At 54.1% G+C, this 26,606-nt stretch overlaps 6 protein-coding genes across 6 annotated transcripts; 3 read left to right on the top strand and 3 right to left on the bottom strand.

The window, feature by feature from the left end:
• Positions 1 to 569: 569 nt before the first annotated feature.
• On the top strand, positions 570 to 1,697 carry HER10_EVM0008107 (glycosyl hydrolase family 88; the record flags this gene model as incomplete). The annotated part of the gene is made up of 1 exon (XM_035477641.1): positions 570 to 1,697. One exon carries the CDS (start codon positions 570 to 572, stop codon positions 1,695 to 1,697), a length of 1,128 nt encoding a protein of 375 aa, XP_035332961.1.
• Positions 1,698 to 3,813: 2,116 nt separating this feature from the next.
• HER10_EVM0001151 (major facilitator superfamily transporter) lies at positions 3,814 to 6,570 on the top strand. Its single transcript, XM_035470907.1, has 2 exons — positions 3,814 to 5,965; positions 6,019 to 6,570. The coding sequence occupies exons 1-2, from the start codon at positions 4,421 to 4,423 to the stop codon at positions 6,295 to 6,297; spliced, it is 1,824 nt and encodes a 607-aa protein (XP_035332120.1). The 5' UTR covers positions 3,814 to 4,420; the 3' UTR covers positions 6,298 to 6,570.
• A 935-nt stretch (positions 6,571 to 7,505) lies between these two features.
• Positions 7,506 to 8,751, bottom strand: HER10_EVM0001368 (uncharacterized protein). The gene is made up of 3 exons (XM_035471118.1): positions 8,329 to 8,751; positions 7,854 to 8,167; positions 7,506 to 7,776 (listed from the first exon to the last, which is right to left on the bottom strand). Exons 1-3 carry the CDS (start codon positions 8,641 to 8,643, stop codon positions 7,605 to 7,607), a joined length of 801 nt encoding a protein of 266 aa, XP_035332147.1. The 5' UTR covers positions 8,644 to 8,751; the 3' UTR covers positions 7,506 to 7,604.
• A 4,036-nt stretch (positions 8,752 to 12,787) lies between these two features.
• Positions 12,788 to 16,541, bottom strand: HER10_EVM0003018 (glycosyl hydrolase family 3 N terminal domain-containing protein). The gene has a single exon (XM_035472707.1). The coding sequence runs from the start codon at positions 15,985 to 15,987 to the stop codon at positions 13,117 to 13,119; it is 2,871 nt and encodes a 956-aa protein (XP_035332351.1). The 5' UTR covers positions 15,988 to 16,541; the 3' UTR covers positions 12,788 to 13,116.
• A 2,210-nt stretch (positions 16,542 to 18,751) lies between these two features.
• On the top strand, positions 18,752 to 22,834 carry HER10_EVM0006238 (ABC transporter). The gene is made up of 2 exons (XM_035475829.1): positions 18,752 to 21,592; positions 21,646 to 22,834. Exons 1-2 carry the CDS (start codon positions 18,963 to 18,965, stop codon positions 22,376 to 22,378), a joined length of 3,363 nt encoding a protein of 1,120 aa, XP_035332742.1. The 5' UTR covers positions 18,752 to 18,962; the 3' UTR covers positions 22,379 to 22,834.
• A 621-nt stretch (positions 22,835 to 23,455) lies between these two features.
• HER10_EVM0002376 (uncharacterized protein) lies at positions 23,456 to 26,245 on the bottom strand (the record flags this gene model as incomplete). Its single annotated transcript, XM_035472091.1, has 2 exons — positions 23,456 to 23,644; positions 23,783 to 26,245. The coding sequence occupies 2 exons, from the start codon at positions 26,243 to 26,245 to the stop codon at positions 23,456 to 23,458; spliced, it is 2,652 nt and encodes an 883-aa protein (XP_035332276.1).
• Positions 26,246 to 26,606: the final 361 nt, after the last annotated feature.

The raw sequence follows: 26,606 nt of genomic DNA, 5'->3' as shown, positions 1-26,606 counted from the left end.
TCCATCGTCCTTGAACCAAACCGCCTACTGGAAAGCGCGTCTTGGAAGGACATCTTGGGGCCTTGGTCCTCGGCCACCATCACTCCGAGCATACGTTCCCCTCCATCCTCCCGCCCACGACCCCTCGTTTTTCCCACCAAGCATATTTCGCCGGAGCCCTCCCCTTCATAAAGGATTCCGCACCCAAACTTCGTGCCTTTGAGCGTACCCTTTTCCCCCGAGGATCTGACATATTGTCGATAAATTTCTGCCTCACGTGTCTTCGCGTCTTTCGGTGCCGTGCCGTGCTTGTACATACCTAGATACCCCCTTCCCCAAAACTGTCGCAAAGTCACATGTTATCTGTGCCGCACGACGTTTGAACAAGAAGGTTAGTCTCATTTCACACTACCTGTAGAGTAGTCATTTTGCGACACCAATCGACACGAATCCGACATCATGGGAAACGAGATGACCATGGCCTCACATTACCAGGCCAAAGTTTGACCTCTCAAGGCTAATTACGGACACAGACACCTATAGGGTCTAACAAACAATCCTCACAATAACACAGAAAGAATACCGCCAAAATGCCTGCGGGAATCACAGAGCTCCATGGCGTCAAGCGGGCCGACATTCACAAGCAGGTCAAGCAGCTGATCCACGACATGGTCAACATCAAGGACACCACGGGCGAGTTCCTCATGACGCTCGAGAACGGCCGCGTCATCGACACAAAGGGCTGGGGCGACTGGGAATGGACCCACGGCATCGGCCTGTATGGCATCTGGAAGTACTACGAGCTCAACGGCGACCCGGCCGACCTCAAAATCATCGAGGACTGGTTCCGCGACCGCTTCGAGGAGGGCCACAAGGGCAAAAACATCAACACCATGGCCGTCTTCCTCACCCTCGCCTACGTCTACGAAAAGACCGGAAACGAGACCTACCTCCCCTGGCTCGACAGCTGGGCCGAGTGGGCCTACCATGACCTCCCCCGCACAAAGTACGGCGGCATGCAGCACATCACCTACCTCGAGGTCAACGACCAGCAGCTCTGGGACGACACCCTCATGATGACCGTCCTGCCCCTCGCAAAGATCGGTCTCGTCCTCAACCGCCCCCACTACGTCGAGGAGGCCAAGCGCCAGTTCCTCCTCCACCTGCAGTACCTCTTTGACGCGCCCACCGGCCTCTTCTTCCACGGCTGGACCTTCCACGAAGGCGGCCACAACTTTGCCCGCGCCCGCTGGGCCCGCGGCAACAGCTGGCTCACCATTGTCATCCCAGAGTTCATCGAGCTGCTCAACCTCACGGGCGACGACGCCCTCCGCTCCCACCTCATCAACACCCTCGAGGCCCAGTGCGCCGCCCTCGTGCCGCTGCAGGTCGAAAACGGCCTGTGGAGGACGCTGCTCGACGTGCCCGAGTCCGAGGGCTCCTACGTTGAGGCGAGCGCCACGGCCGGTTTCGCCTACGGCATCCTCAAGGCGCAACGCAAAAAGTACATTGGAAAGGAGTACGAGGCCGTCGCCGTCAAGGCGATTAATGCCATTTTGGAAAATATTAGCCCCGAGGGCGAGCTGCTCAACACGTCTTTTGGCACGGGTATGGGTCACGATTTGCAGCATTACAAGGATATTCCGCGGACGAGCATGCCCTACGGCCAGGCCATGGCTATGATGGCACTGGTCGAGTTCTTGCGCGTCTTTGTATGAAGCTCATGATATAATGCTAAATGAAAAACAAAATGAAACTGAATGAACAAACTATGGTCTCACGATGCTACTTTCCTATGAACTACAATGGAGTGTGACCCAAGCTTTCGAGAATCGAGGGTTCGGTATCATACGCTGGCCGATGCCGCAATGAGTTCAGGCACCTGACTGAAAATCCCCTGTAAGCTTCGTCCATAAGGCGCGTGCGGATCTCTCAGGGGATGGAGGATTCGGTTCACTTTTGACCGAGACATCAAGATATCTTTTGTCGCGAGCCTTGGCGTTGGGGTTGATTCCCCATGCACTCGGGGGGGGTGCCTTGTCAGTACCTTGCGGAAGACGGATACGGGATACAGGGACATGAGCAGAAGCGAAGACAGCTTGATCATCGCTTGAAAGCTACATAAACAAGGTCTCTTGATGTATTCCTCGGCGCTCTCTACTGCACTACGGATATAAGAACTTGACTGGACACACAATGGTCATCTTGACTCAGCTGGAAGAGCATCGCTTGGTGACCGATATTGCTTAGAGTTCCGGGCAGGGGATTCTCAGGATCCTGTAGAACGACACTAACTCCGAAGGTATTGCGTGTCGCAGAATTGAATTTGCTCGGCAGGTCGGTGGAAATCGGCTTCAAGCCATTCCCAGTCGTGACAATAATGTGCGATCCGTGGGGGCCGAGGATATACCGCGCTCCTGGGAACTCTATACACATGGCACCCCCGAGGCCCGGTTCAATGCGGCCCGAGACATGTACGCCTTTGGTTGCAGCCGGACGTGCGGTTTTCATAGTACCCGAATCCAGGGCTGCGGGGCACGCCGGGTGTCAATCTGCCATGTAACTCTACAAAATGTGCCTCAACGAAGAATCTTCCAATGACCTGAGGGAAAAGGCAAGACAGACAAGGATCAAGGCGAAGCTTTCGCACGAGCTCGGTACTGGGAGCTGTTTGTCGGTGACTGATACCGAGATATCGAGTCGCGTCTGTCTAAATATATCATGGCATGGTCATCTGTGATCCGTTGACGCTAGCGATCATAAGAGGGATGGCATCTTGTCGATTCACAAGGTTGCCCTATCTGCCGTAGTCGCCTCTCTCTGCGTTGTTGAGCATTTATAAGACGATCAAAGAGACATCTTGCAAGACTTGATCTCAGTCTCGACCAGAGTTTCGACACGAGATCAATGAAAGATTCGCTGGCATCGCCCACCAGCTACCAGCATTCGCACATGATTCGAAGCCCTTGACGTAGTTCTTCTTCTTTTGAGGCGTCAAGCGCAGGGTCGTGGACCATCTCTTTGCCAGTCTAGAGAAGCACACGACAGGACCCTGCGTGAGGCTAGCTTCGGAGGTTTTCTGATCCAGGGTCAGATGTCTCGCTGCCACGTTAGATGCGGTCTCGGAAAGATTTGGCCTGGTGCCAATATGTGTTGATCACAAGGCAGTCTCTGGTAAACACCGCCGCTACTTTGAATAGCTAAGTACTATGGTGGTGCGGATTCATCACGGTGTGTTGACTCAAATGATTGGATGCTGTCAAAGAGACGAACGGTTGGAGATGCCGAGGAATACACGTGTAGTGTAGAAAGCGATAGCAAATGGGCAAAAGAGAGCAGAGGGCCAACGCCAGGGTTCTAGTGGCTGTTTACATTTTGTCTGCTAGGTGGGAGGGAAGATCTGGGACGATCAAGGCCAGATGAGAGATCCGAGATCAGATGGCATCAGCCAATGACAAAGTGGTGATTTGGAGGGTGGGCGTCATCTTCTGCGCGTGATGCGAGAAGAAAGTCCAATGCGAGCCTCGTGCCTGCCTCGATCTCCTGGTGCGTTGATTGGCTGTTAGTGCGATTGGTGGCAGTCGGTGCGGAAAGCTTAACTTCCCGCCTGCCACCTTCATTTTGGCTTGAGCACGAGCCACAGGCAGCCGCGAGCACTGAGCACGGATCACCCCAGGCCCCAAGCGAAGAGACTACGTACACATCAAAACCAGTGGGAAGGATCGAAGGAAGGGAAGGAAAGGGAAGGAAAGGAAAAAAAACCGAAAAGAAAAGTACTGAAAAATGAGGTCACCCATGTCCGTGCTTCCTTCCAATTGGACCTTCACCCGTCACCTCCCCCCGTCTTCGCTTGCTCTTCTGGGCAGCTCTTACGTCGCATCAGGTCCAGGCCGAGAGCTACCCGCCGATATCCTTCCGCCGACCTGCAGCACCTTCCGTGTTCTTCAACCACCCGCTTAATTAATTGCCTTACTTCATTGCGCCGCAACATCATCCGCGCCTTTCTTCCCCTCGCCCATCTTGCGACCTGCGAACTCCCCCTCCGCCTTCTCACCTCCCAGCTCAGGACATTGAGAGACGCACACCTCCACCCTCCCCAGTGTGCCCACCTCTTCAATTGTCCTGTTCCCCTCCCAAACCACGTCGCCGCTTCGCATTCATAGGCAACTCGAGACCATGCGCTGGAGGTTGCGATTCTGCATTCCATCTCCGTGAGACCCTGGCAGCGGGGTAGCCTCGTCCCAGCAGCTACACCCGAACAAGCAGCTCACCACCGAACCCATCTCCGACCGCCGCAAACCGACAAACCCCCGTAAACCGTGACCGATCTCGACGACCATCTCGACGACGTCACCGCTTGTGCTGCAAGAACTTGTGTAGCTGCATCTGTTCGCCCTCTGGTATCAGGCCCTGCGCCGCCTCGATTGCCGCAGCTGCCAACATGCCTCGCACCACCAACAGCAACAACATTGCTCGCGCAGCTGCTGTGTCCCGGACAGCCTCGTCCGGTTCCTTCCACGCAGGCGCTCCCATACCGACTCTTGGAAACATCGAGTCCAGCCGGAGGACCACGATGCGACGCCAGTCTACTCATAGATATCACACCTTTCCGACACCACCTCCCAAGACCCCCCGCGAGCAATCCTCGGCAGAGCTTTTCCCACATTCCGATGAAGATTCCGATGCCTCAGACGACGATCACCGGCAGACGCCTCTACCTGTTAAGCAGCTTGCTTTGCTTGCCTTCCTCTCCTTGAGCGAGCAGACTGCATTAAACTCCATCGGCCCTTACCTGCCTCAGATGGTCGAGTCCTTCGCCGATATACCCGACTCTCAGACAGGTCTGTACGTCGGTATCCTTGCCTCAGCATTCGCCCTCGCTCAATTATCAACGAACCTACTATGGGGCTACCTATCAGACGTCGTCGGTAGAAAACCGACCATGGTTCTTGGCACCTTCATGTTGGCATGCTGTTTTGTGGGCTTCGGCTTCTGCAGGACCTACTGGCAGATCGTAGTCGTTCATGTGGCCATGGGTATGCTCAATGGCAACGCTGCCGTGGTTCCCACCGTCTTAGGCGAAGTGACGGACCGCTCTAATCAAAGCCGGGCCTTTACATGGCTTCCCGTCATCTACTCCCTGGGCGGCATTACGGGTCCAGCCCTGGGCGGGTTGCTGGTCGGTACTATGGGAAAACGGTACCCATATTTGGCGCCTAACTTGCTGAGCGCAGGGTTATTGTTCATCAGCGTGATTGTCGTCGCAATCTGGTTCGAGGAGACACTGGAAACCTTGGAGCCGGATCACGCAGCATGGATTCCTGCCTGGGCGCGCAAAGCTTGGTCCTGGATTTCGCGAGAAGCGCAACCGCGCAGAGGCTCATGGGCCACCCGCTGGCCTCGCCGCGGATCACAAGCCGTGGTCAGCACTGACGACGACGAAGAAGAGGAAGAAGGAGATGACGAGGATGATGCGGGAGAGGATCAAGGGTTGCTCCAGCATGCATCTGAAAACGATGCTCAGGCCGACGATGACGCGAAACTCCCGGGCGACCTGGCGACATGGCGTCAACTTCTGAACCGCAATACGGTTCTCGTACTATTGACGTACCTGGTATTCCAGCTGTCAAACATCTCCTACAACAGCTTGTACCCGATTTTCGCCGATGCCAATCCTCCAACTGGGCGCGGTCTTCCGCCAAGCAAGATCGGTATCAGTCTCAGTCTGGCCGGCGTGGCTACTATTGTGTTCCAGGCTTTCCTCTTCCAGCATTTGAAGACGCGGCTGGGAAACCTGGGGACCTACCGCATTGCCTTGCTGGGACTGGCCGTTAGCATGGCCCTGATGCCCTGGATTCCGTACTTGGACGACGAGCCGCTGTTCGGTATCGGCAGCGGTTCTGCCTGGCTGTACGCGGAACTCGGCGTTATCCTAATTATCAAGAACATCTGCGCCGTGGGCGGTCTGTCTAGCGTCATGCTCCTGGTAAGTCACCCTTGATGACTGAAATCTTAAATTTTTGCTAATGCTGGCTGTAGATCACAAACTGTGCACCGAATCATGCTACTTTGGGAACTTTGAACGGCATCGCCCAGACGCTGTCCGCCGCGGGCCGCAGCTTTGGGCCATTCGTCTCCGGCTCCCTTTTCACGCTCTCCACGCGTGTCCATCCCAAGGGTGAGGCCCTAGTCTGGGGCATATTCGGCGGTATTGCCCTCTTGGGATGGATTGGCTCCCTCGCCATCCGCAACCGCGGCCTCGAGAGTGACGATTGGGTCGGCGAGGAAGATGGCACTGACGGCGAAACTGAGCCATGAGCCATCCCACCGACGTTTGCGCCAAGAGCAACACATGTTAACCCGCCGGATTTTGTGTTTTTAATACGGTCGGAAAATGTTTCGGATAATCATAGCATTGGGAAAAGGTCGGAAATGCCTGGTCAAAGCGGATATATTTGCATCAATAGAGAGGGGTGGAACCAGCTCACCCTCTGGAAGAGGACGAAGAGGCAGACAGCTACACGGTATAGATTTAAGAGGCCAGTACCGGGCCCAGACTCGTTAATCTCAAGATTTGAATTGGTCTTTGGATACTTTGGGCCGCAGCGAGGCATGTGATTCTCTGGTGACCTGCATCAGTATATGGTCCTTACGAGCATCGCCTTGCCGTGCTCGCAAGGCGCTGCATGTTCACGCCCGCATCCTGGCGATTGCTGCTTGTGATAGATCGCTTACAGTGAGTATTTTCATCAGCTCTTAAGCGTCGTGAAAAGAAGGCCGTGGACATTGTATTTAGCTAAACTACGCCCGAAAAAATGGATGATACTCCGTCGGCGGACCGGCGTAATTTCTGAACCACACAAAGTTCTCACCGCCGCATTCGGCGTGTTCTGTTCCGCTCCGCTCCGCATGCCCCCGATTCGGGCGCCATGCATGCAGTTGCGCCCGGGAAACTTCAACGGCTGTTCCTATCTCTTGCTTGCTAAGCGATTCGATGACTCTAGAATATTCTACATCTCGGGCCTGTAGTGATCTAGGTATAATCTTGCGTTGTCAAATAGTTTTTGCCTGTTGCGCCTGATTGGTACGCACGCGTTCGTGATGCTTCATTTTGTGAGAAAGGTCGACGTATCTTGTAGCGTGCAGCGCTCTCAGCATAGTTGCGAGATTTCATACTCATTCAACCGAGAACTGACATGGAAAGTCCCGGCAAAGTTGCGCAGGAAAAAAAGTTTCTACTCTCTTGATGCTTCTAAATAAGGGTAGATGAGATATATCCGTAGGGCTTGCCAGAAGCCCTCTATAAGTGCAACCTTTGGGACTTGGACACCTCTTCTAGAGGAAACAAGTACAACAAAAAAGGGCCCAGAAATTGCTACAAAACCCGACCATTGTCGTGAGACTGAGTGGTGTATGACGATGCTTCTTCCCAATGCCCAAAATCCCCATGCCAATGCTATGCCCTGAGGAAGAAATCTCGCTCGCTCCCTCGCTCATGCTCTAATACCAAGCAAATCAAATGGACGCCGTAAGATGCGTGCCGTAAATCTTTCTCCATCCGTCTATTGAAGTGTCATGCTCATGTAGGCCGGCTCATCATGATTGTGAGTCCCCCACGGCACAGACTAAAACCACGTCGGGGGAACGGACCAGTGCCGCAACATCGTGTCGACGGCCTTGTTCCATTCATATTCGAAGCAGGCGCCGAGCTGGGCCGCCTCATCGGTGGACGGCTCGCGACCTCCCCACATCTCGGGCTTGGTGGCCTCCAGGGCCGCGTATCCGGAAACGAGATCACTGCAATCGCAAAGGAAACAAATGTCAGCCATTGTCTCTTTAAAGTGTGATTTGATCACAGTGATGGTAGTACTCACTCTTCCTGAATCTTGACGAGACACAACCAGGCTAGGTTCCAGCTCTTGTTCGAATTGGGATCGTTGCGCACGCGGACGTGGGCGTCGTAGAGGAGGTCGCTGCAGAGGGGGTAGCTCCGCGTCAGGCCGCGGAGTTCTGTGAGAAACTGGTTGCTGTTCACATAGTAGTCCCAGGCGGCGGTCATGGGACCTTGGAAGGCCAGGGCGTCTTCTTCGTTCTCGCAGGTAGCCGCCACGCGCTCGATGCGGCAGAGCTCTGTGAGGGTGTTGACTCTGTGCGTCTCTAGGGACTCGATGAGCTGTTGGATTGAGCGCTATGGATAATCAAAGGTCAGTACGGTGCCCGATGAAGAAGGAGGATCGGGTAAGGCAGTCTCATTTTGGACTTGAGACTTAAGATGGATTGGAAAGCTAGATGTAGTGATGTATGCTTGTTGAAAAGGGGGGGTAGTACAAAGAGGAGACCGTGACTAACTTGAACCGCCCTTGGTTTCTTGCTACTCTTGGAGCTACGGTGGTGGCTTGATGACCCTCCCGAACGGCCGGAACGCGACGACGACATGGTTGATGACGGTCTGCGGGAAGGATGAGACTCCTGACTAACTGACGGCGGCGCAAAGGCGACAAGGATATCCTCGACTGTGTACTGGGTATCCGAGTCTATTTGATCTTCAAGCTGGGTGATGTTCGTGTGGCTATGGTCAAAAGAAGGTGGCAGGTTCGGATCGGGGGAAGCTAGTGATATATCCTGTTCCTCGACTTCGAGCTTGATGCTCATCACGACAGACATCCACTTCGGGGTAGAATCTCCGAACCGAGTAGATGGGTCGATCGAGGTAATCAGACACCTTCGGACTGGATGTACCTCGCTGTTGGTAATGACGTCGGCGGAGCTCAGTGACCCAAGATAGCCGTTGAATACTCGAAAGAGATCCGCAGTAGTCGAACCGGAGACGGCGTATCACGAGATGAGTGATGATGTGAGTTTGCGGTGCCTCAAACAGTCGGCAAAGGCCGTCAGAAAAGCTTGGTATGGAGTAACACCGAAGAAAAGTCGCTTCTGTGTCGGGTATCTGAAACGACAGAATGTGTTTGTATGGTCAAGATTCGTTCTTCCAGAGCCAGAAGAAGAAGATTGCAGCCAAATGTGGCAGCATATGATGGTGCATCATATTGATATGGGCTTGCCCAGCCACAACGCACGTCAGTGCCGGACACCGCACCGGCAATGGTGGTCAATCGTTTGAACTCTAAACGGTGAGGAAGCATCCACATGGAGGTAGACGTAGTCCGGAGCTGAGGCTGAGGCTGATGAAGGCATCGGAAAGGACGTCAGGGGTCACGGCAACCATATCAAAGGGGCGTCCACCAAGACGACAGACTGAAGAATGGGTATGCCATGACCAGGGACCGCAGAACGGGTGATCACTGTGCTCCTGACCAGAATCCTCAACCATTCCCAGCAGACCGGCTATGCTGCAGGCCTGGTTGAAGAACATGCTCGCGACTTCGATCACTCTCTCTATCAAGACTTGGATGCTGAGGAGGGGACGATATGCAGTGTGATGGGCGAGAGAACGAGGTTGAGGTCAGTGATTGGCCACATCGCATACAGGTGCCGATGAGTAAAACTGCTGACAGAGCAGACGTATTTTTGTCTCGAGCTCCAGAAGAGCTCACCACCCCAGCGGATGACGATGGGAATCGCGATAGACCGACCCCAGAAGCCGGGACAGCCTAGACATGCATGCTTCTGGGGTGGTACTGGCTGCGCGAATGTCGTAGCTGCAGCCCTACCAGGCATAGTGTCAACGATGAGAGCCATCTCATAGGGTATTTGGGCAGCCGGTCAACGGGAAGAGAGGGTGGCAGGGTCCCAAGAAAACAACGTCAGATTTTAGTGAAGGACAGATCGTATGGCAGGGACTAATGGTTGCGCATCCCACGCCAGTCCCGGCCCGTGATTGTTCGGGCCTCACCGGTCTATCGTCAGGTGAAGATTGCATAGAGCGGACGTTTTGACTGCGGCGAAGGATGGCGAAACCCAGAACAAGGCATTACTGCTGACCAAGATGGGAGGCTCTGTCTGGCAATCCGACGGAGGTCTGTTAGCTTCTTGGGTGGAGGCTTGACGATTGGCGCCAGTGGGCCAATAGGTCTCAGAGGGGTAGTTGGCAGTAGGCGTGCAGATACGACTATGAATTGTAAAGCGACAAGCGGGCCTGGTGTTCTGCCGTGGTGCCAACGGAATACAGATTGGGGGGGCCGGAATAGCATCGAGGCCGGGCACGGAGGGAACGTATGCAAGGAATTTTAGCGGCACATAGGCGTGAGTCTGCAGAATAAATCTGCAAGAGTGTCAAAAAGGGTCGAGGTAGGTATCCGCAAGCGCGAACCAAGCTCTGTCTCAATCTTGCATAGCTCGCGTGATGTTTGAGCATCCCAGACATCAACCACGTTGTGGTAAGTCGTACTCCGTAGATGCGGGGATGCTTCCATAGGGCTGAGTGTCAACCAGGTCGCTTTCTCCACGGGTTGGTTGGTCTGCATTTCAGCTGCCCCGCCGCTCGAACTCTCTTGTTCATGTGTCGGAGGGGACTCTGAGCTCCGATCTGGGCCCATTGTGAGGAATCTTGAATCCCTGTTGTGAAGGATTCGGTCATTAGGATAGAGGTTGTCGTCTGCTTCAGGTTGGGCATCCTGCACGCTTGTTTGGCGTTCCTAGAGGCTGGGAACAGTACCAGGGTGATTCTGGTTCTAGACTTTGAGGCATGGCTAAGCCCGTGCCTCGGCTCCCAAACTTCCCGCTTGCTAGGGTCTTGGGCCAATGATTATGGGCTGAGGTGTTTCTTCTGGAAGTCGACGACGGGCTGCTGAAGTTGAGGCTGGGAGTAGCTGTAAGATCCGGGCCTACCTGAGCAGATCGATCGACATACTGTAGCCGTAAGGAGATCTGTCTGGTCGATCCCGTATCAACAGGATGCTCCAAAGGAAGAAATTTGCCCCATCCGACACAGGATTCTAAGCGCCGAGCGAAAAGCATACAAAGATGTCAGAATAGCCTTGAAAATCCCGTGTTGGATATTCGGCGAGGCAGACTCGAGGATTCTGTATGCCCCGGAGGAGCACTTGACGACGAGCCAAGCGCCGGAAGAGCGCAGATACCGGAAGCGCCGTCTATGGCCCAGGAAGAAAGGGTTATAAGCGCGATGCGAAGCATCTGGTTTGCTGTGTTACGGCTCGAAAGGTCGGACAAGGCCGGGAGACTCGCGGTAGACCGGAAACAAGCGCGGCGACTAACACAAGTTGGGATGAGAGGACGGGATGAAGCATGGAAACTGGGAAGAAGAGAACAAGCAGACAGCAAACAGAGAAACGTCACACGCGCACACAGCGATCTGACAGCACCTCACAATACTCTCGACTGCGCCACAGCCTAATGCGAGTAGCCCAGTTTATAAGCTCAAGTGGATAATATCGACCAATGGAAATCCAGAAAAAGAAGAAAGCAAGGGCCGTGATTCGCTGCGGATGTGGCTTGCCCCGTCGCTCCTCCCTAAGCCATCCGGCTCCTGATAATCCGACGAGACGGCAGAAGGAGACAAGGAGGAAGCTCCGTACCTTGGCTCCCCTTCTTTCTTTCCCAATGAGGAATCATTTCTCATGGAGGGAGCCAACCTACCTTAGGGAACCTTTTAGGCATGCGCCTCGAGTTATGGCTCCTTCTTGAGCAGCTTCCACAGCTTCCAGGATGTCTTGAATGCAAGATTGGAAGCAGTGCCTTGCATCCGCTCTTACATCCTTTCACTTGACAAGCACTTGCCATCGTGAACTCTGCCGGAGCCGGGGCGGAGGCGAAAGTCCTGTCTCCTGGTGCGCTCAAGTGCTCCATCTCCATTTCCATCTCCACCTTCACATCATCTCAACTTCAACGCCCCCACGCCGGACGTCACCGAACCTCAGAGTCTGTTGTGCCCATAGTGGATTCTACCATGATGTCGACTTGCTGCCATGGCGAAATGGTCTCTGTTCGGGCGCATCGTCATAGCCAGTGATTCACGCCGAGACGTCACATTCTCACGACAACCGATGATATGTCAGCCGTCAACATACTGCACTCTGCTCTGTAAGCCAGAAAGAAATCATAGAATCGTTCAAGTTGACCACACGTGACGTAAGTAAGTTACCCAGACAATAACTGACGGCGTTTAGACCAAACCTGCAGTGCGGCCCCCACTCCTCGCGCAGACAGCTCGCTGCGTAGGTGTGAGATTTGTGAGGTTGGGCTTACCCATCGCAGAGCCGATCACGTGTTTCTCACTACCTACTTCCAATTGATTCTCTGCTGCTTACTGCATCGGGTAACAGCAATCCACTGTGTCGCACACCTCTGATCGAAAAGAGAATGATCGAGGTCCCCGAGCCCAGCGGCCTCCGCTTATCTCACGGGGTAGAGCTTTTCTTCCACGGCCACATTGCCGGTAAACCTGCTGACCACACTCCGTGAACTCCGCGAGTTTCGATATGCCTTCACTGACATCATGGCAAGCTAGCAACATCTAGTACGTACATTACTGCATCGTATTGACAAACGTCTGCCTGGAACGCGTCTATCTAAACACATGTCGCTGTTGCCTGGATGACGAGACCTAAATGATCATCAGGTCAAACAGCATGCGGCATTCGGCACATGATCGCTTGGAACCTTGGTACCTCAAGAAACTTCTTCTTCCAGTACCTAATCAAACGCCTCTACCTTTGAATACAGTTTCAAGACCGGTCCGATTCCAGCTTGAATGCCTACATCAATTCGCCACCATGCAACTCCATCACTGTCTCCGGATGTTCCGTGCTTTGCGCTTTTCTAGCCTTTTCACCCAAAGGTGGACATCTCGTCTTGGCCATTGTATCACAAGTATCCAAGGGCGGCGGTGCCATGTTCGATTGGAATCAAACGCATCTGATCTTCTAGCAGTCTCGTCCCAGCATAGACTTATACTCTCAGGATTTTCGCCAGACCCAAGAACGAGTAGAAGCTATTCAAGTCATCCAGGGCTCAAGTTGAACGTCATAGTAATCGAGTAGCTCTATCCACATTCTACATGCGTAGATCAGCCACCTTTACGAGACCCTATATAGTCTCATCATGCACAACGACATTGAATCAGAAACAAAACTCCCATATGTGTTTTCCCACAATCTTCCATTCGTAAACATACATGGCTTCAATCCAGTGGAAACCAAAGCAATGTACAACAACCGTTTACCAACTGCCCATTTGCGTCAGATGCCTCGAGCTCTCGCCAACAAGGAACGAATACTCTCCAAACGTAATCATCGCCCAGTTCTGTTGCCGCACATCCCAGTAGCTGAGGTCGCGGCGTGTCACATTGAACGTGACGGTCCTCTTCTCGCCCTTCTCCAAATTGAACTTATCAAATCCACGAAGGACCTTGACCGGGAAGTCCACGCCGTGCACGTTCTTCGGGTATGACATGTACAACTGGGGGACGACCTTGCCTGCTACAGCGCCGGTGTTGGTGACGTCCGCCTGGACGGTGACATATGTCTCCCACAGATCGGGGTTACCGCCCTCTTCACCGCCGGCTTGGGATGGAGGCTGCTTCACCTCGTATCCGTCTGGGTAAGGGTACGGGTCCGAAGAAATATCGTCAACGGTATCCAAGTATGGGTATACATATTTCTCGAGCTTGCGGAAGCCTTCCGGGAACAAAGCCACCTTCTTGTCAGGGATCTTGTCGCTGAATTTTGGTGGCTCCGCACCGGGCGCTGGGCGAGGTGGAGGAAGTGCGCTCTTTTCCTTGACGCCCTTGACGGTGACATTGGAAAACTCGAAGCTTGTGTATGAAAGGCCGAATCCAAATTCAAAACGAGGTTCAATGTTGTTCTTGTCGAAGTGTCGGTAGTCGATGTAGAGTCCTTCAGAGAAGTCTTGCTGGGGCACCACGCCGTTGGGCAGGTACAAGATCTGTCCGCCCGGTCCAAAGTCCTTCAGAGACTTGGGGATCGTGTACGGCAGCTTGCCACTGGGGTTGACATCGCCAAAGATCACGTCCGCTAGCGCGTTTCCACTCTCTTCTCCCGGGAGGTTGGCGTAGAGAACGGCCTTGACACCGGGATGGTCGATCCAGCGTTCCATTTCGACGGGTCCTACCGAATGAATGACAACGATGGTATCGCCACCGGCCGAATTCCCTTCACCCTTGCCGCAATTGTCGGCAACCAGAAGGATCAGATCGTCTCCTCCCTTTTGCAACTTGAGATCGTTTCGATCACCGCCAATGCCTCCCCATGCCAGGAAGCCTTCTCCCGAGTCCGCGTTCGCAAATACAATGCAGACATCCTGGTTGTGCAGGACAGAGGGGTCCTTTTGGAATGGGGGCGAGTTTGTGAGATACTCGGACAGCTCAACTTTCTCAGACTTGAAGCCCTTCTTCAAGGCTTCGACAGGAGTAACGAGGTACGGGAATTCCACAGCACCACTGCCCCAGCCCGAGCCCAGTGTCCCTTGGTTGCAGCCGCGATCAGCGCAATAATTCGGGCCGTTGCCTGGACCAGCGTCCTCGCCATAAATGCCAATCTTCAACTTGCCCTCGTGGCGCTTGCGCTTCGCGTCGATGAAGCCGTCTCTGCTGATAGGCAAGACGTCCTTATTCTTGAGCAGCACTGTGCCCTCGGCAGCAACGCGGCGGGCAATATCAGAGTGATTGCCTTGCACATGAACATACTTGTTGACCTCGACCTCCGGTTGGGGTGTCTTGCTACCGGGAGCGAGAGTACCCATCTTGTCGTTGGTCCACGAGGAGAAATTGGGAAGCTCATCTGGGTAAAGCTTCTTATCGTCCTGACCCAGCTTATACCAGGAAGCAACAATACGGACGGCCATATCATCCAATCGTTCGACAGGAACGGATCCGTTGAGGACGGCACGAGTAAGCTCGGGGCCCCAAAGAGACTTTCCGTTCTGCCAGAATAGACCATCGCCAGGCATTGTCATATCCAGACCTGCGAGAGCGCTGCCGACACCTGAACGTTGTGCAAGCCAGTCGCTCATTACGAAGCCTTGGAAGCCCATCTCGTCCTTTAGAATACCGTTGAGAAGCTTGGAGTTGTCGCAAGCGTACGAGTTGTTGACCTGGTTGTAAGAGCACATGACACTGGCAACACCAGCCTTGACGGCATCGAGGAATGGCCACGCGTACAGCTCGTGCATGGCCCGGTCGTCGATGTTGCTAGAGATAGCGTTGGGCAATCCCCACTCCCAGCTTTGTCGGAAATGTTCCTGCTCGTTGGCAACAAAATGCTTGATGGTAGCCATGACGCCCTCCTCCTGGATGCCCTTGATCGTCTCAGCGGCAGCGATACCAGACAGGTAGGGGTCGGCGCCAAAGCCCTCCCAGTTGCGGCCGCCGGCAGGCAGTCGACCAAGGGGTCCAACGCAGGGTCCGAGGAGCACGTTGATTCCCTTGCCTCGGGCTTCCTGTCCGTGTGCCTTGCCTCGCTGGTACATCAATTCTTTGTTCCAAGTAGCGCCAACAGTGACGCCGGCAGGGAATGCTGTCGCATTGTCGGCAAACCGGATCCCAAGGGGACCATCTTGTAGTTGGAGCTGCGGGAAGCCAACGTGGACGGCAGGGCCAGTCGTGCCAACCGCGAGACCCATCATCCAGCCAGTTCCTGTTGTAATGTTGACCTTTTCAGGCAACGTCATCTTGGCGACCATCTCTCCGGCCTTCTTGTAGCTCTCTGCCCAATTCTTGGATATACCACCCTTTGGGGTCGGATACCATGGTGGCGATAGACCGGTGGGGGGCGCGCCCTTGAACTTCTTGTACATGACGGCTCCTCCGGCGCTGATGAATACCCACATGATGAAGACGACAGCGGTGATGAGCAGGCAAAGCTTCGAGCGACCCTGAAATAGTCTTCTGAAAGCTGCAATGCAGCCCCGCGGCCTGGCGGAAAGGAAGGCGGGCTTGGGGAATCTTGACTCCTGCTTCTGTTCATTTCGCTCGAGGTAATCCGTGGCGTCGATGTCGGAGCCGTCGTCGGATTCTCCATCGTAGGAGCGGCGGGACTTGTCGCCCAAGAGTCCCTCTTTGCTTGGGTCCATGGCGGACAGAATGGATATGTGTTGTACTGTCCGTGGCTGTGACTCTAGATCCGCCTAGGAGAATGTCGAATGCTTCTGTTGTTTGTTCAATGATGTACAACTTAGGCTGGATCTGCGTCTGACGAGTGCACCAATCCTGTTCAGAGACGGATTGTGGTAGCACGGTTCGACTGGCGTACCATTGCTCGAGACGCCCTCGGGGATGATATCGTAACGAAGCAGTCTCGGTACGTGTAGGAAACAATTGGGGTATCTGCGAGACGGTGCTTACAACTCGAATTCGGTCAATCGAGATGGAGTATGGTGGTATGCGAAGAGCGTAGGCGACCTCGGAAGTTGACGTGATGTCAGTGTCAGGTCAGGACAATCAGACAAAGACTTGTGAAGACGAGAAGAGAGAAGAGTTGGAACTTGGGAAGAGTGACAAAACAATTGAAGGGACCGGGACGAGGGACGGGGTATCAGGTCTGTTCCCCTAAGTTTCGACTCGCAGCACTGCGGCTTGTTCTTTTGGCGTGCTGGCGGCGTGTTGGCGTGCTTAACCTTTCGTAAACCACGCTGCTGAGTGCAGAGGGATCAGGCCGTGCCCGCCTGGATTTGGGAGCTTCCGGTTGAAACAGTGGGGGAATCTGGGTCTGGGTACGTACTGGATGCCCCACGCTTGGACCGCTGCCCCTGTCTTAGTGACGTCCCTTTGGCCTTCCAGTCCTCGATTGCAGCGCCATTAGGCCAGTGGAGCCGTGTTCTTGCTGGGCTGCCCCGCTGATTGGCGCGGGGCCTCGGCAGCACGGGCCCACGATACCTAGCGTCTGCCCCTGGAAGAGCCAGAACCCGGCAGAAGCATGCCAAATTCCCTCCAAATTCCCATCTATTTCCAGGTACCTTAGGTACTCCGTACTTTTAGGTTGTTTGCAACTTTGCTGAGGTTCTTGGATAATGTGCCTCATCTTAGGTAAGCATGTCTGAATCTAAGGAAAGGTAAGCACCGGAGATCTCCCGCTTGGATGCGATGGATTCCATCCCGTCTTGCACCTCATCTCAGTCTCAAGATGCGATACCGAATGACCCACCGACGAAGGTAAAGACACTGACGAAAGCTGGCAGACCATATCAGGTGCTCACGTCCACCTTTTCGTCTTCTGATCAACCCGACGTCACATTCTACTCTTAACATGAAGCAGGGAGCCATCTGCCGTCAGCCTTTTCTCCAGCATAAATAACGTCTATGGGCTGAGACTGTAAAAAAGCAAGCTCCTTTATCCCCAATTTCGCACGAATTAGGCTGCCTCCTCGACCTCGGTCCATCCAACTTCGCGAAAGAGAAACACGAGGTCTCAGCTAGATTTTGACGACGCTCAGAAACATTCAAAGGCCAGCAGCTGGAATGTGCGGGACTGATATGAAAAGCAAAACTAAACTATAGCGGGGAGGCAGTTTAGTGATCCAAACGTCACGGGTGGAAATGTTCCAGGCTCTCGAGAATTCGACTACTACGTAAGATGCTGCCCACTTCGTCTGATGAGTGTTCTGGTACACTTATGCTTTTGTGCCGGTGCTACGCATCAGACTGGCCGGGTTGCTGATCATCGCAGGATATGTCTTTACGAAAACACCGCGAGGCCGTAATTCTCTGAGGTTGTAAAGAACACGAAATGCCCATGTTGAAGCCCTCTCGATGCACCACTGAACCATGGTTCCACAAAATCAGTGCAGCATCTAGACAGGGCTCACATCGGAAGAGGAAGTCAATCCGCAAGTCGGACAATGGGTCGAGACCAGCTTGGCGACCTCGAGGTTCTCTCATGATTTGGTCACCCCAAATGTGATGTCGAACTCGCCTTGGCCAGTTCTTACGATACGGTTGGGATCAGTTCTGAAAGCGATGAGACTAGACCAAGGCCAAAAACAACCGACACTGCAGCCTCAGCTAGCGAACGGCTGTAGCCGAAACTCTGCTGGTCATGGCTGCCACATGTGAAGAGGTTTCTTGGGTCGCCATGTACGCCACGCATCAATCTCCACACAGCTTATGGTCAAGAAGACATCAATCTCTGCTTGGAGTATCTGCAAGGCAGAGCATAACGGTGTTGCGGACTAGAAGAGCCCTTTCAAGATAAGACAAAGCGGGCTAGACGTCGACATTAATGGGAGAATGAGAAGCAACGCTGACCAGAGGCTCTTGCGCACGAAACAGGGTCGCACTCGCAAGACGGAATTTGTTGCTATCTTGAAACGATATGGAAGGACAGTGACCACTTAGCCGAGTCTTTGGCCGACGCTGAGGCGGGACGCAACCGCGGGGTGGACCGCGCTTCCTCAACGGGATTTGGACGCCGGCACCGGAGCAACCGCACCGGAGGGATCCAACATGTTGAGAGAATCTTGCAAAAACTTAAAGGGGAAGAGATGAATGATTTTCCGCTGGACCCTTGGTCCCTATTTTCCTTGCCGAGCAACGAGAGTTGCGTAGTTGGATTGGTAATTCGGGCATCAAGAGCCTTTCGCAGCGGAGCGAAAAGAGATGGAGGCGTACGTATATCGCGAGATTTCGAGAACAACCGATAGGGATACAAAGTTGAATTTTTTTTTTCCACATGGGCCAAGGATGCGATTCTGCTGGTGGATTGTGAGAAACAAAGAGGAAAAATCGCGCCCACATGGGCCAAGGATGCGATTCTGCTGGTGGATTGTGAGAAACAAAGAGGGAAAAATCGCGCCCGGACTTGCAGTGCCCAATCTAAAAAAAAATCTGTGTTGCGACGGAGGGACACTTGTTGCTGACGACCTACACCACACAAACTCGCCGTCCCACGAGAGAGAGGACAGACGAGAGCATCCTTTTTCTTTCCCGCGAAACCCTTTTCCGGTTTTTCCTCCTTCAGAATTGCAGAAGCGAGGTCCCTTGTTTCGCGCGCGCTCTCTCTCTCCCTCTCTCGCCCTCCGACCCCTCTCTCCGAGTGCTGGTTGTCGCTTCCATGCCTCACCCTGTAACCCCGCCCTTATCGCAGCAGGAACAACACCAAGCGAACATGACCGTCGTGGCCAAGGGCGATGCCCCTCCCCCGCCATCCCAAGAAGAGGTTTCGGCCTTCTTGAACTCCATCTTCACCGCGACCACTTCCGCCGCCTCAGTCGATGCCGCCTACGGTCTTTGCGAAGTCCTCAACAACACGGTCGGATACCAAGGTCTTACCCATTATGGCATTCTTGCCGAGATCAAGAAGGCTGCCGCCAACAAGAAGTCTCCTCAGCTTCGCGAGTGCGCCCAGAACCTGCTGGGTGCCCTCTTTGAGCGCATGCCCCCAAAGTCGCCTTTGAGCGAGGTTGTCTTCCTTGTTCAGGATGCCACCCTCGTTCCTGCAGCTCTCGACGCCCTGTCCGACAAGGGCTCCGTTGTCCGCGAGTCTGCTCAATATGCGCTGGACGCTCTCTTCAACAACTTGAGCGCCGAGGCTCTCGTTGTCGGTCTGCTGCCCGTTCTTCACACCTACCTGTCCAAGAGGACCGGAAAGTGGCAGGGAACCGCTGCTGCCCTCCTCTTGCTCCAGAAGATCGCCGAGAAGGCCAAGCAGACTGTCGGCTCCACCCAGGAGCAGGCTGAAGAGCAGGATGTCCTCCGTGAGGCCATCGGAACAAAGCTGGCTGGCCTCATTCCCATCGTCGAGGGCGGCATGCACGACCTCAAGGCCGAGGTCGAGAAGCAGTCTGTCCAGACTATGACCGCCCTTACCGCCCTCCTTTCCAACGACGACGTCGCTCCTCGCGTGCCTCTTCTCATCGATACCATGCACCACCCCTCCACCGAGACTCTTCGCAAGGCCATCCACGCCCTGTCCATGACGACCTTTGTCGCCATCGTCACCTCTCCCGTTCTTGCTCTCTTGACGCCTCTGCTCGAGCGTTCCCTCAACACCCCCTCTACCGCTCAGGAGGTTCTCCGCCAGACCGTCGTTGTCGTCGAGAACTTGACAAAGCTGGTCCACGACCCGATCGAGGCCAGAACCTTCTTGCCCAAGTTGCAGCCAGGTGTGAAGGGTGTCTACGACCGCGCTTCCCTCCCCGAGGTCCGAGAGCTGGCTAAGAGAGCATTGGATGTCATTGAGAAGGCCATGGGTGACGACAAGGATGTCATCGAGCGTGTCTCTAGCGAGGACGTCGGCAAGATCCTTGATGCCGAGATCAAGAAGACCGGCGGCCTTGCCGTCACCGACATTTACAAGGTGGCTCGCCCCTACATCTGCGAGCAGGTTGCCGAGGACGTCAACCACCGTTTCGTTCAGCGCATCTCTGGACGCATCGCTCCCTACCTGCAGGCCTTGGCCCCGAGCTCCAACATTGCCATTGCCGACAGCGTTCAGAAGTACTACGTCGAGGAGGACGAGCGCAAGTACGGTGTTCCCGAGAAGGAGGACGACGGCGAGACAGAGATTGTCAATGCCCACTTCTCCCTGGCATACGGTGGCATGCTGCTGCTTTCCCACACCAACCTGAGACTGCTCAAGGGCCACCGCTACGGTCTTTGCGGTCGCAACGGTGCTGGCAAGTCCACGCTGATGCGCAGTATCGCCAACGGCAAGCTCGAGGGTTTCCCTCCCCAGGATGTTCTCCGTACCATTTACGTCGAGCACAACCAGGGTGAGGATGCCGATATCAGCATTTTGGACTTCGTCCTCAAGGATGAGGAGATCGCTGCTCGCGGTCGTGCCAAGGTCGTCGAGGTTCTTGATGAGTTCGGCTTCGGCAGTGGCCCTGACGAGCGCCAGTCGCACAAGGTCGGCTCCCTGTCCGGAGGATGGAAGATGAAGTTGGCTTTGGCTCGTGCTATGCTGAAGGGCGCGGACGTCCTGTTGTTGGACGAACCTACTAACCACTTGGATGTTGCCAACATCGCCTGGCTCGAGAACTACCTCAAGACCCACCCCGACATCACCAGTTTGATCGTTTCTCACGACTCCGGCTTCCTCGACAACGTCACCACGGATATTTACCACTACGAGCCCAACAAGAAGCTTGCCTGCTACAAGGGCAACCTCGCTGCCTTTGTCAAGGTTCGCCCCGAGGCAAAGAGCTACTACACGCTCTCCGCTTCCCAGGTTCAGTTCAAGTTCCCACCTCCGGGCATCCTGACTGGTGTCAAGTCCTTGACCCGTGCCATTATCCGCATGACCAACGTCTCATACCAATACCCCAAGGCGCCCAAGCCCTCTCTGGCTGAGGTTACTTGCCAGCTTACTCTGTCGTCCAGAGTGGCCATTATCGGCCCCAACGGTGCCGGCAAGTCCACGCTCATCAAGATTCTTACTGGCGAGGTCATTCCCAGCACCGGAAAGGTCGAGAAGCACCCCAACTTGCGTATCGGTTACATCAAGCAGCACGCTCTTGAGCACGTCGAGATGCATCTTGAGAAGACCCCCAACCAGTACCTGCAGTGGCGTTACGCCAACGGTGATGATCGTGAGGTCCACATGAAGCAGACCCGTATGCTCTCCGACAAGGATCGCGAGCAGATGGACAAGCTCATCGATCTCAAGGATGGCAAGTCCGCTCGTCAGCTTGAGACTATCGTTGGTCGACAAAAGTACAAAAAGACCTTCCAATACGAGATGTAAGCACAACCTAGTTCCCGGGTAACATGGCAAATGAGCTAACAAAACGTAGTAAATGGCGTGGATACCTTCCCAAGTACAACACTCAGGTGTCTCGCGAGACCATGATCGAGTGGGGCTTCGACAAGCTTATCCAGGAGTTCGACGACCACGAGGCATCTCGCGAGGGTCTCGGTTACCGTGAGCTCCAGCCCACTGTCATCTCCAAACACTTTGAGGATCTCGGACTGGATCCCGAGATTGCCAACCACAACGAGATCGGCTCTCTGTCCGGTGGCCAGAAGGTCAAGGTCGTTATCGCTGGTGCCATGTGGAACAACCCTCACTTGTTGGTTCTCGACGAGCCGACTAACTTCTTGGACCGTGACTCCCTCGGCGGTCTCGCCGTTGCCATTCGCGAGTTCAAGGGCGGTGTCATCCTCATTTCCCATAACGAGGAGTTCGTCGGCGCCCTGTGCTCTGAGCAGTGGCACGTCAACGACGGCCGTGTCGCCCTTCGCGGCAACGCCGCTATCAACCTCGGCTCCTTCGAGGACAACAGCAGTGTGCCCGGAAGCGCCATCGCCTCCACCGCCGTCTCCTCCGTCGCCAACAGTGCCGTCAACAGCGCGGTCAACTCTGGCGCCGAGGATAATTCTGAAATGAAGTTCCGCGCCAGAAAGAAGAAGAAGAAGACCAAGAAGGAGCTCAAGGAGCAGGAGGTCCGTCGTCGTCTCAGACACATTGAGTGGCTCAACAGCCCCAAGGGAACGCCCCACCCTCCCGACACGGACGACGAGGAATAAGTTGGTTTTTACGACGACTCACGAAAAGACGGTTAATAACGAGCGATACCTTGTTCTTCTTCTGTGGTGCTGGTTTTAAGAATGAGAGAGAAAAGGAGCATGACCAGAACATACACAGACGAGGTCGACCTCTTTTCCTAAGAAAGAAAAAGTTGGGATTTTTTGCTGCTTTCAGAGATATCTTGGGGATAGAAGGGATTGGAGGGGAAATGAAAAAAGGGGAAAGATCACGTAGAGACGTCGTTCTTCTCCCCTAACCCCCATCCGTGTTCAGACGGGATTAGAAGGCGTTCTGCATATAGACGGGATCCAGGATGGGCTCTCTCTTTTTTTGTCGTGCTTTTCTTATGTTTTCGTGTGGTGGATATTGTCCCTGCCCTCTTCAGAGATTGTCGCGTTTAGTTAGACATTGACAAAGACAATAACCCCCTCTAGACAGCCCTTTTTGGAATGATGGAACGAAAACTCGATTCGAATAAAAATTGCACCCTTTCATCTTCTCTGCTTCGCACGTGAATGGCAAGGGTCCATGGTCCCAGCTAAGGAGAGCGAACTCTCAGACCCAGATGCTAGTGATGTTTACGGAATTCATGTGTTTGAGGGCAAAAGGCATCCTCGCAACACATCGCACGAGTGAAGTAAGATGAATAAAGAATGTGGCTCAATTTTCTCTAAATTTGTGCTAGTGGAATCAAATGCCTACACTTGGGCGTGTGTGTGCGTGTCTGGTGACCATCGTCTACTTCGTGCCCTATCCTGTGGTCCAACCTATCCCCCCTATCCTTTGGTTCCGCGATGAGCCACCTCATACTTGATCATAATAATTAAGCTTTATATATAAGTGTTGAAGATATTTTGCATGGCATCTTTTGTGAAATGGTAGAAAAGAAATGAAAACAAACAAGAGCGCCACTGATCATGTCGTGGTCTGCTCAAGCTGGGATCTAGGTATCAAAGCCCCTCGCAACTCCGTCCCATGTCTATATCGTTGCGGGAAAACGCCCACTGTACAATGTTTGTCGCCTCGTACGGCTCATGAAAATAGTAAATAGCATCAGATCCAACATGGTCATTCTTTTACCACGAGAAGGTCATGAGCGCGGGGTTGAGAGCAATGGGTAGGAGCAAGTGACTGGCCGAAACGGTGGCCATGGGAAGGATGGCGACGAAGTCGGTGATGCGCCAGTCGTGGGGGACAAAGTCGGCGACGGCAAGAATGATCATGCCGGCGATGAAGATGCAGGAGAAGAGCATGGAGAATTTGAACTAGTCACAAACTGTTAGCGTCGGCTCGAATGGGATACGAAGTGGTTGAAATTGGAATGCATGGCCATGAATAAGCACCACTGGAATGTGGAGCAAACACCTGGCATTAGCAAGGGAGTGTGGTATATAATAGCTTACCTTCTTCAGAACCTTGGGCACCTCGATGAAGAAATTGGAGAACTCGGCTTCCTTGGAGGTCGAACCCCACGTCATGTCGATCTCGAACATGTGAGCCAGAAGGGCTTGGCTGACGTGAAGACTGAGGCCACCGAGGAAGATGGCGAGCAGGAATGTCCACTTGAGGTTCTCAAAGAAGGCCATCAACAAGCTCTTCTCACCAAGACGGTAACGCATGATAGCGAGGGCGACGTTTCCGAGACCGTTGAAGACAATGATGATGGAGAACCAAACCTGCCACGAGTCGACATAGTACTTGTCAAGGTACCCGTTGTACCAGCCCATGAGGAAGTAGTTGACCGAGGTCATGATCCAGGCAGCGCCGATAGCGTAGTAAGTACCAATGTATGAGACGACGGTGATCTTGGAGGTGAAACGAATGTTGCTGAACAAAAAGGTGCGGAACAGCGGGGTGAAGGGACCTCTCCAGAGCCAAGTGCGGATGGGGTGGAAGAGAAGCTCGTTGCAGCCGTAGGCATACTTCTCCCAACGGGCAAGCTCATCGTACACAGTAAGCGATACACCCTCCTTGAAACCTTCACCAGCCCAAGCAGCTAAGCGAATGATATAGCCCTTGCATTGGAGACGAAGCGACATGTCAAAGTCCTCAGACACGTGTGACTCGGACCAGAACTTTTCGTATCCATCCTCATCGTAGTAGCCGACCTGCTGAATGGCGCTCCAGCGAAGAATAGCGTTGTGACCGACGAAAGGAGCAACATCGCCGTTGGACACAGTGTACCGAATGGCGCTGTAGATGAGGTTGGTGAAGAAAGTGATACCATTCTCGAAGTAGGTGTGAACGACCTGCATGACACCAGACGAGAATTGCATGATACCGACATCGGGAGACTGCTCCATTTCGGAAACGGCGTCGAGGAAGCAATCGGCGGGAACTTGGGTATCAGAGTCGATGATGAGGATGTAGTCGCCAACACGAATGTTACCGTCAGCCCATGCACGGCCATCGTCCTCGAGAACCTCCTTGAGAGCCTGTTCGTAAGCCTGAGCCTCGTCGTGCTGAGTCCATTCGTTGGGGCGGTTGATGGCCTGGAGCTTTTCTTCGACCTTGAGGGAGATCATCAAACCGAAGTTCATGTTGGAAGCCTTCTTGAATTTGCCCTTGCGGGTAAAGCCGTTCTCGCCGTGCTTGGGGCGGGCAACCCATCCAATGCTGTTGTCGGCGTAGAACTCGATACGAGCGCGGCGCTCCTCCTCAGAAATCAACTGGAGACCATCGTCGTTCATGAACATGTTGGCAGAGCCACCCTGAAGTTCATAGGTGGACATGGCCTGCTTGATGGATTTGACAGTAGGGACAATGACACCACCAAGACCCTCCTTGTAGACAGGGCACTGAACGGTAACGTGGGGCAGGAAAGAGCTCTGCAGCCTCGGAGGGGGACGAGCTGAGTAAAACTTGGAGTTGATGGTCAACTGGCGAATAGGTCCGAAGATCTGAGCCAAGCAACCGACAATGACCTGGGCGAAGAACAGGGTGAAGAAGATCTGAAGGGGGAAGAGGGCGACGAGAGCCAGACGAAGGTAGTCTCCGTCGACAGAGACTTCGATAGCCAGCTGTCTCCAAGCAGCACCGAGGGAAACGACGACGAGAACCAGAGTGACGGAAACCAGGTAGGTGTTGAGGAGGTGGACAGGGCGCTTCTCGGGCTTGATTTGACCGCTTTCCTCGTCAATCTCGTACTCGCCAACATTGGGTCCCTTCTTCTCGTCACCCTCCTCGTCTTCAGCACCAGCTTTCCAGACAAGCTCCATGAGCTCGGACTCGATAGCCTTGGCTCTTTGGACAAGATGGAGCGCATCGTCATCCCAGACAATGAGAAGGCCCTCGGCAGCGATGAAGGCAGCGAATTGATGCTTTCTCGCTCTGGGAAGGTCCTCAATAGTGGGCAGAATCTGGACTCGGAGACCGTTCATCAGAGGAACGTCGACGGCGTCAGGCGACCACTGAAGGAAGGTCTTGATAACACGCGAGTTCACCGTCATGGCGCACTGAACGTTGAGGGCTGCGCACGCCTGGGCAAACGGGGAGGTGCCCAGTTGGGGAGGGCAAGCCATGTACTGACCCCTGGACTTGCGCAGAAGAACACCCTCGACCTCACCAGATCCGTCACTGACCCAGAGGTGAGAGCACTGCTGCTGGTAGAGGTAGTTGACCATGACTTCATGCTTAATGTCGTCGAGGAACATGGAGCTGCCATTGGAGTGCGTCGATCGGCCAGAAATGGACTGCGGGCGAGAGTTGTAGCGAGGAGTAGGTGGCTGGAGTTCCATATCGTTCGTGCTCGTTCTGTTCGAGTCTTTCTCCATGACTGGAGCCTGGTTGCCGCGAGCGGGCTGCGGTGGGCTGCCACGGCCGGAAGCTTCAGGCTTCTCAGCCTTGAAGTAGCCACCGAGACCCATCGTGTTGACGAGGGGTGTGATAGCTTCTGGAAGTTTTCAGAGAGTCGTCGACCAAGTTTAGTACGATTCGAGCTACTTGGATATTGTTAGTAGCTCTCGCAGTCACAAGCTTAGTCCGAGTGGAACTAGCACAGCATGAAGGTCGCGCACCTCTGGATGTTACACAAAGACAATGCAGTGGGCGCTGCCGTGTTCGAACTCGGATCGAACAAAGTAAGTTTGAAAAGACGATGAAGCCCAAGCTGAGGCAAGTGACCAGGCCGTGTTCGAACTCGGATCGAACAAAGTAAGTTTGAAAAGACGATGAAGCCCAAGCTGAGGCAAGTGACCAGGTTGAGAGGGAGGTCAGGTGGGCAGTGAT

The sequence above is a fragment of the Colletotrichum scovillei genome (genome assembly GCF_011075155.1).
Source record: "Colletotrichum scovillei strain TJNH1 chromosome Unknown Contig00006, whole genome shotgun sequence".
NCBI classification, from domain to species: domain Eukaryota; kingdom Fungi; phylum Ascomycota; class Sordariomycetes; order Glomerellales; family Glomerellaceae; genus Colletotrichum; species Colletotrichum scovillei.
The sequence above is the reverse complement of the archived record's forward strand: the minus strand, read 5'-3'. Positions and strand labels throughout refer to the sequence as shown.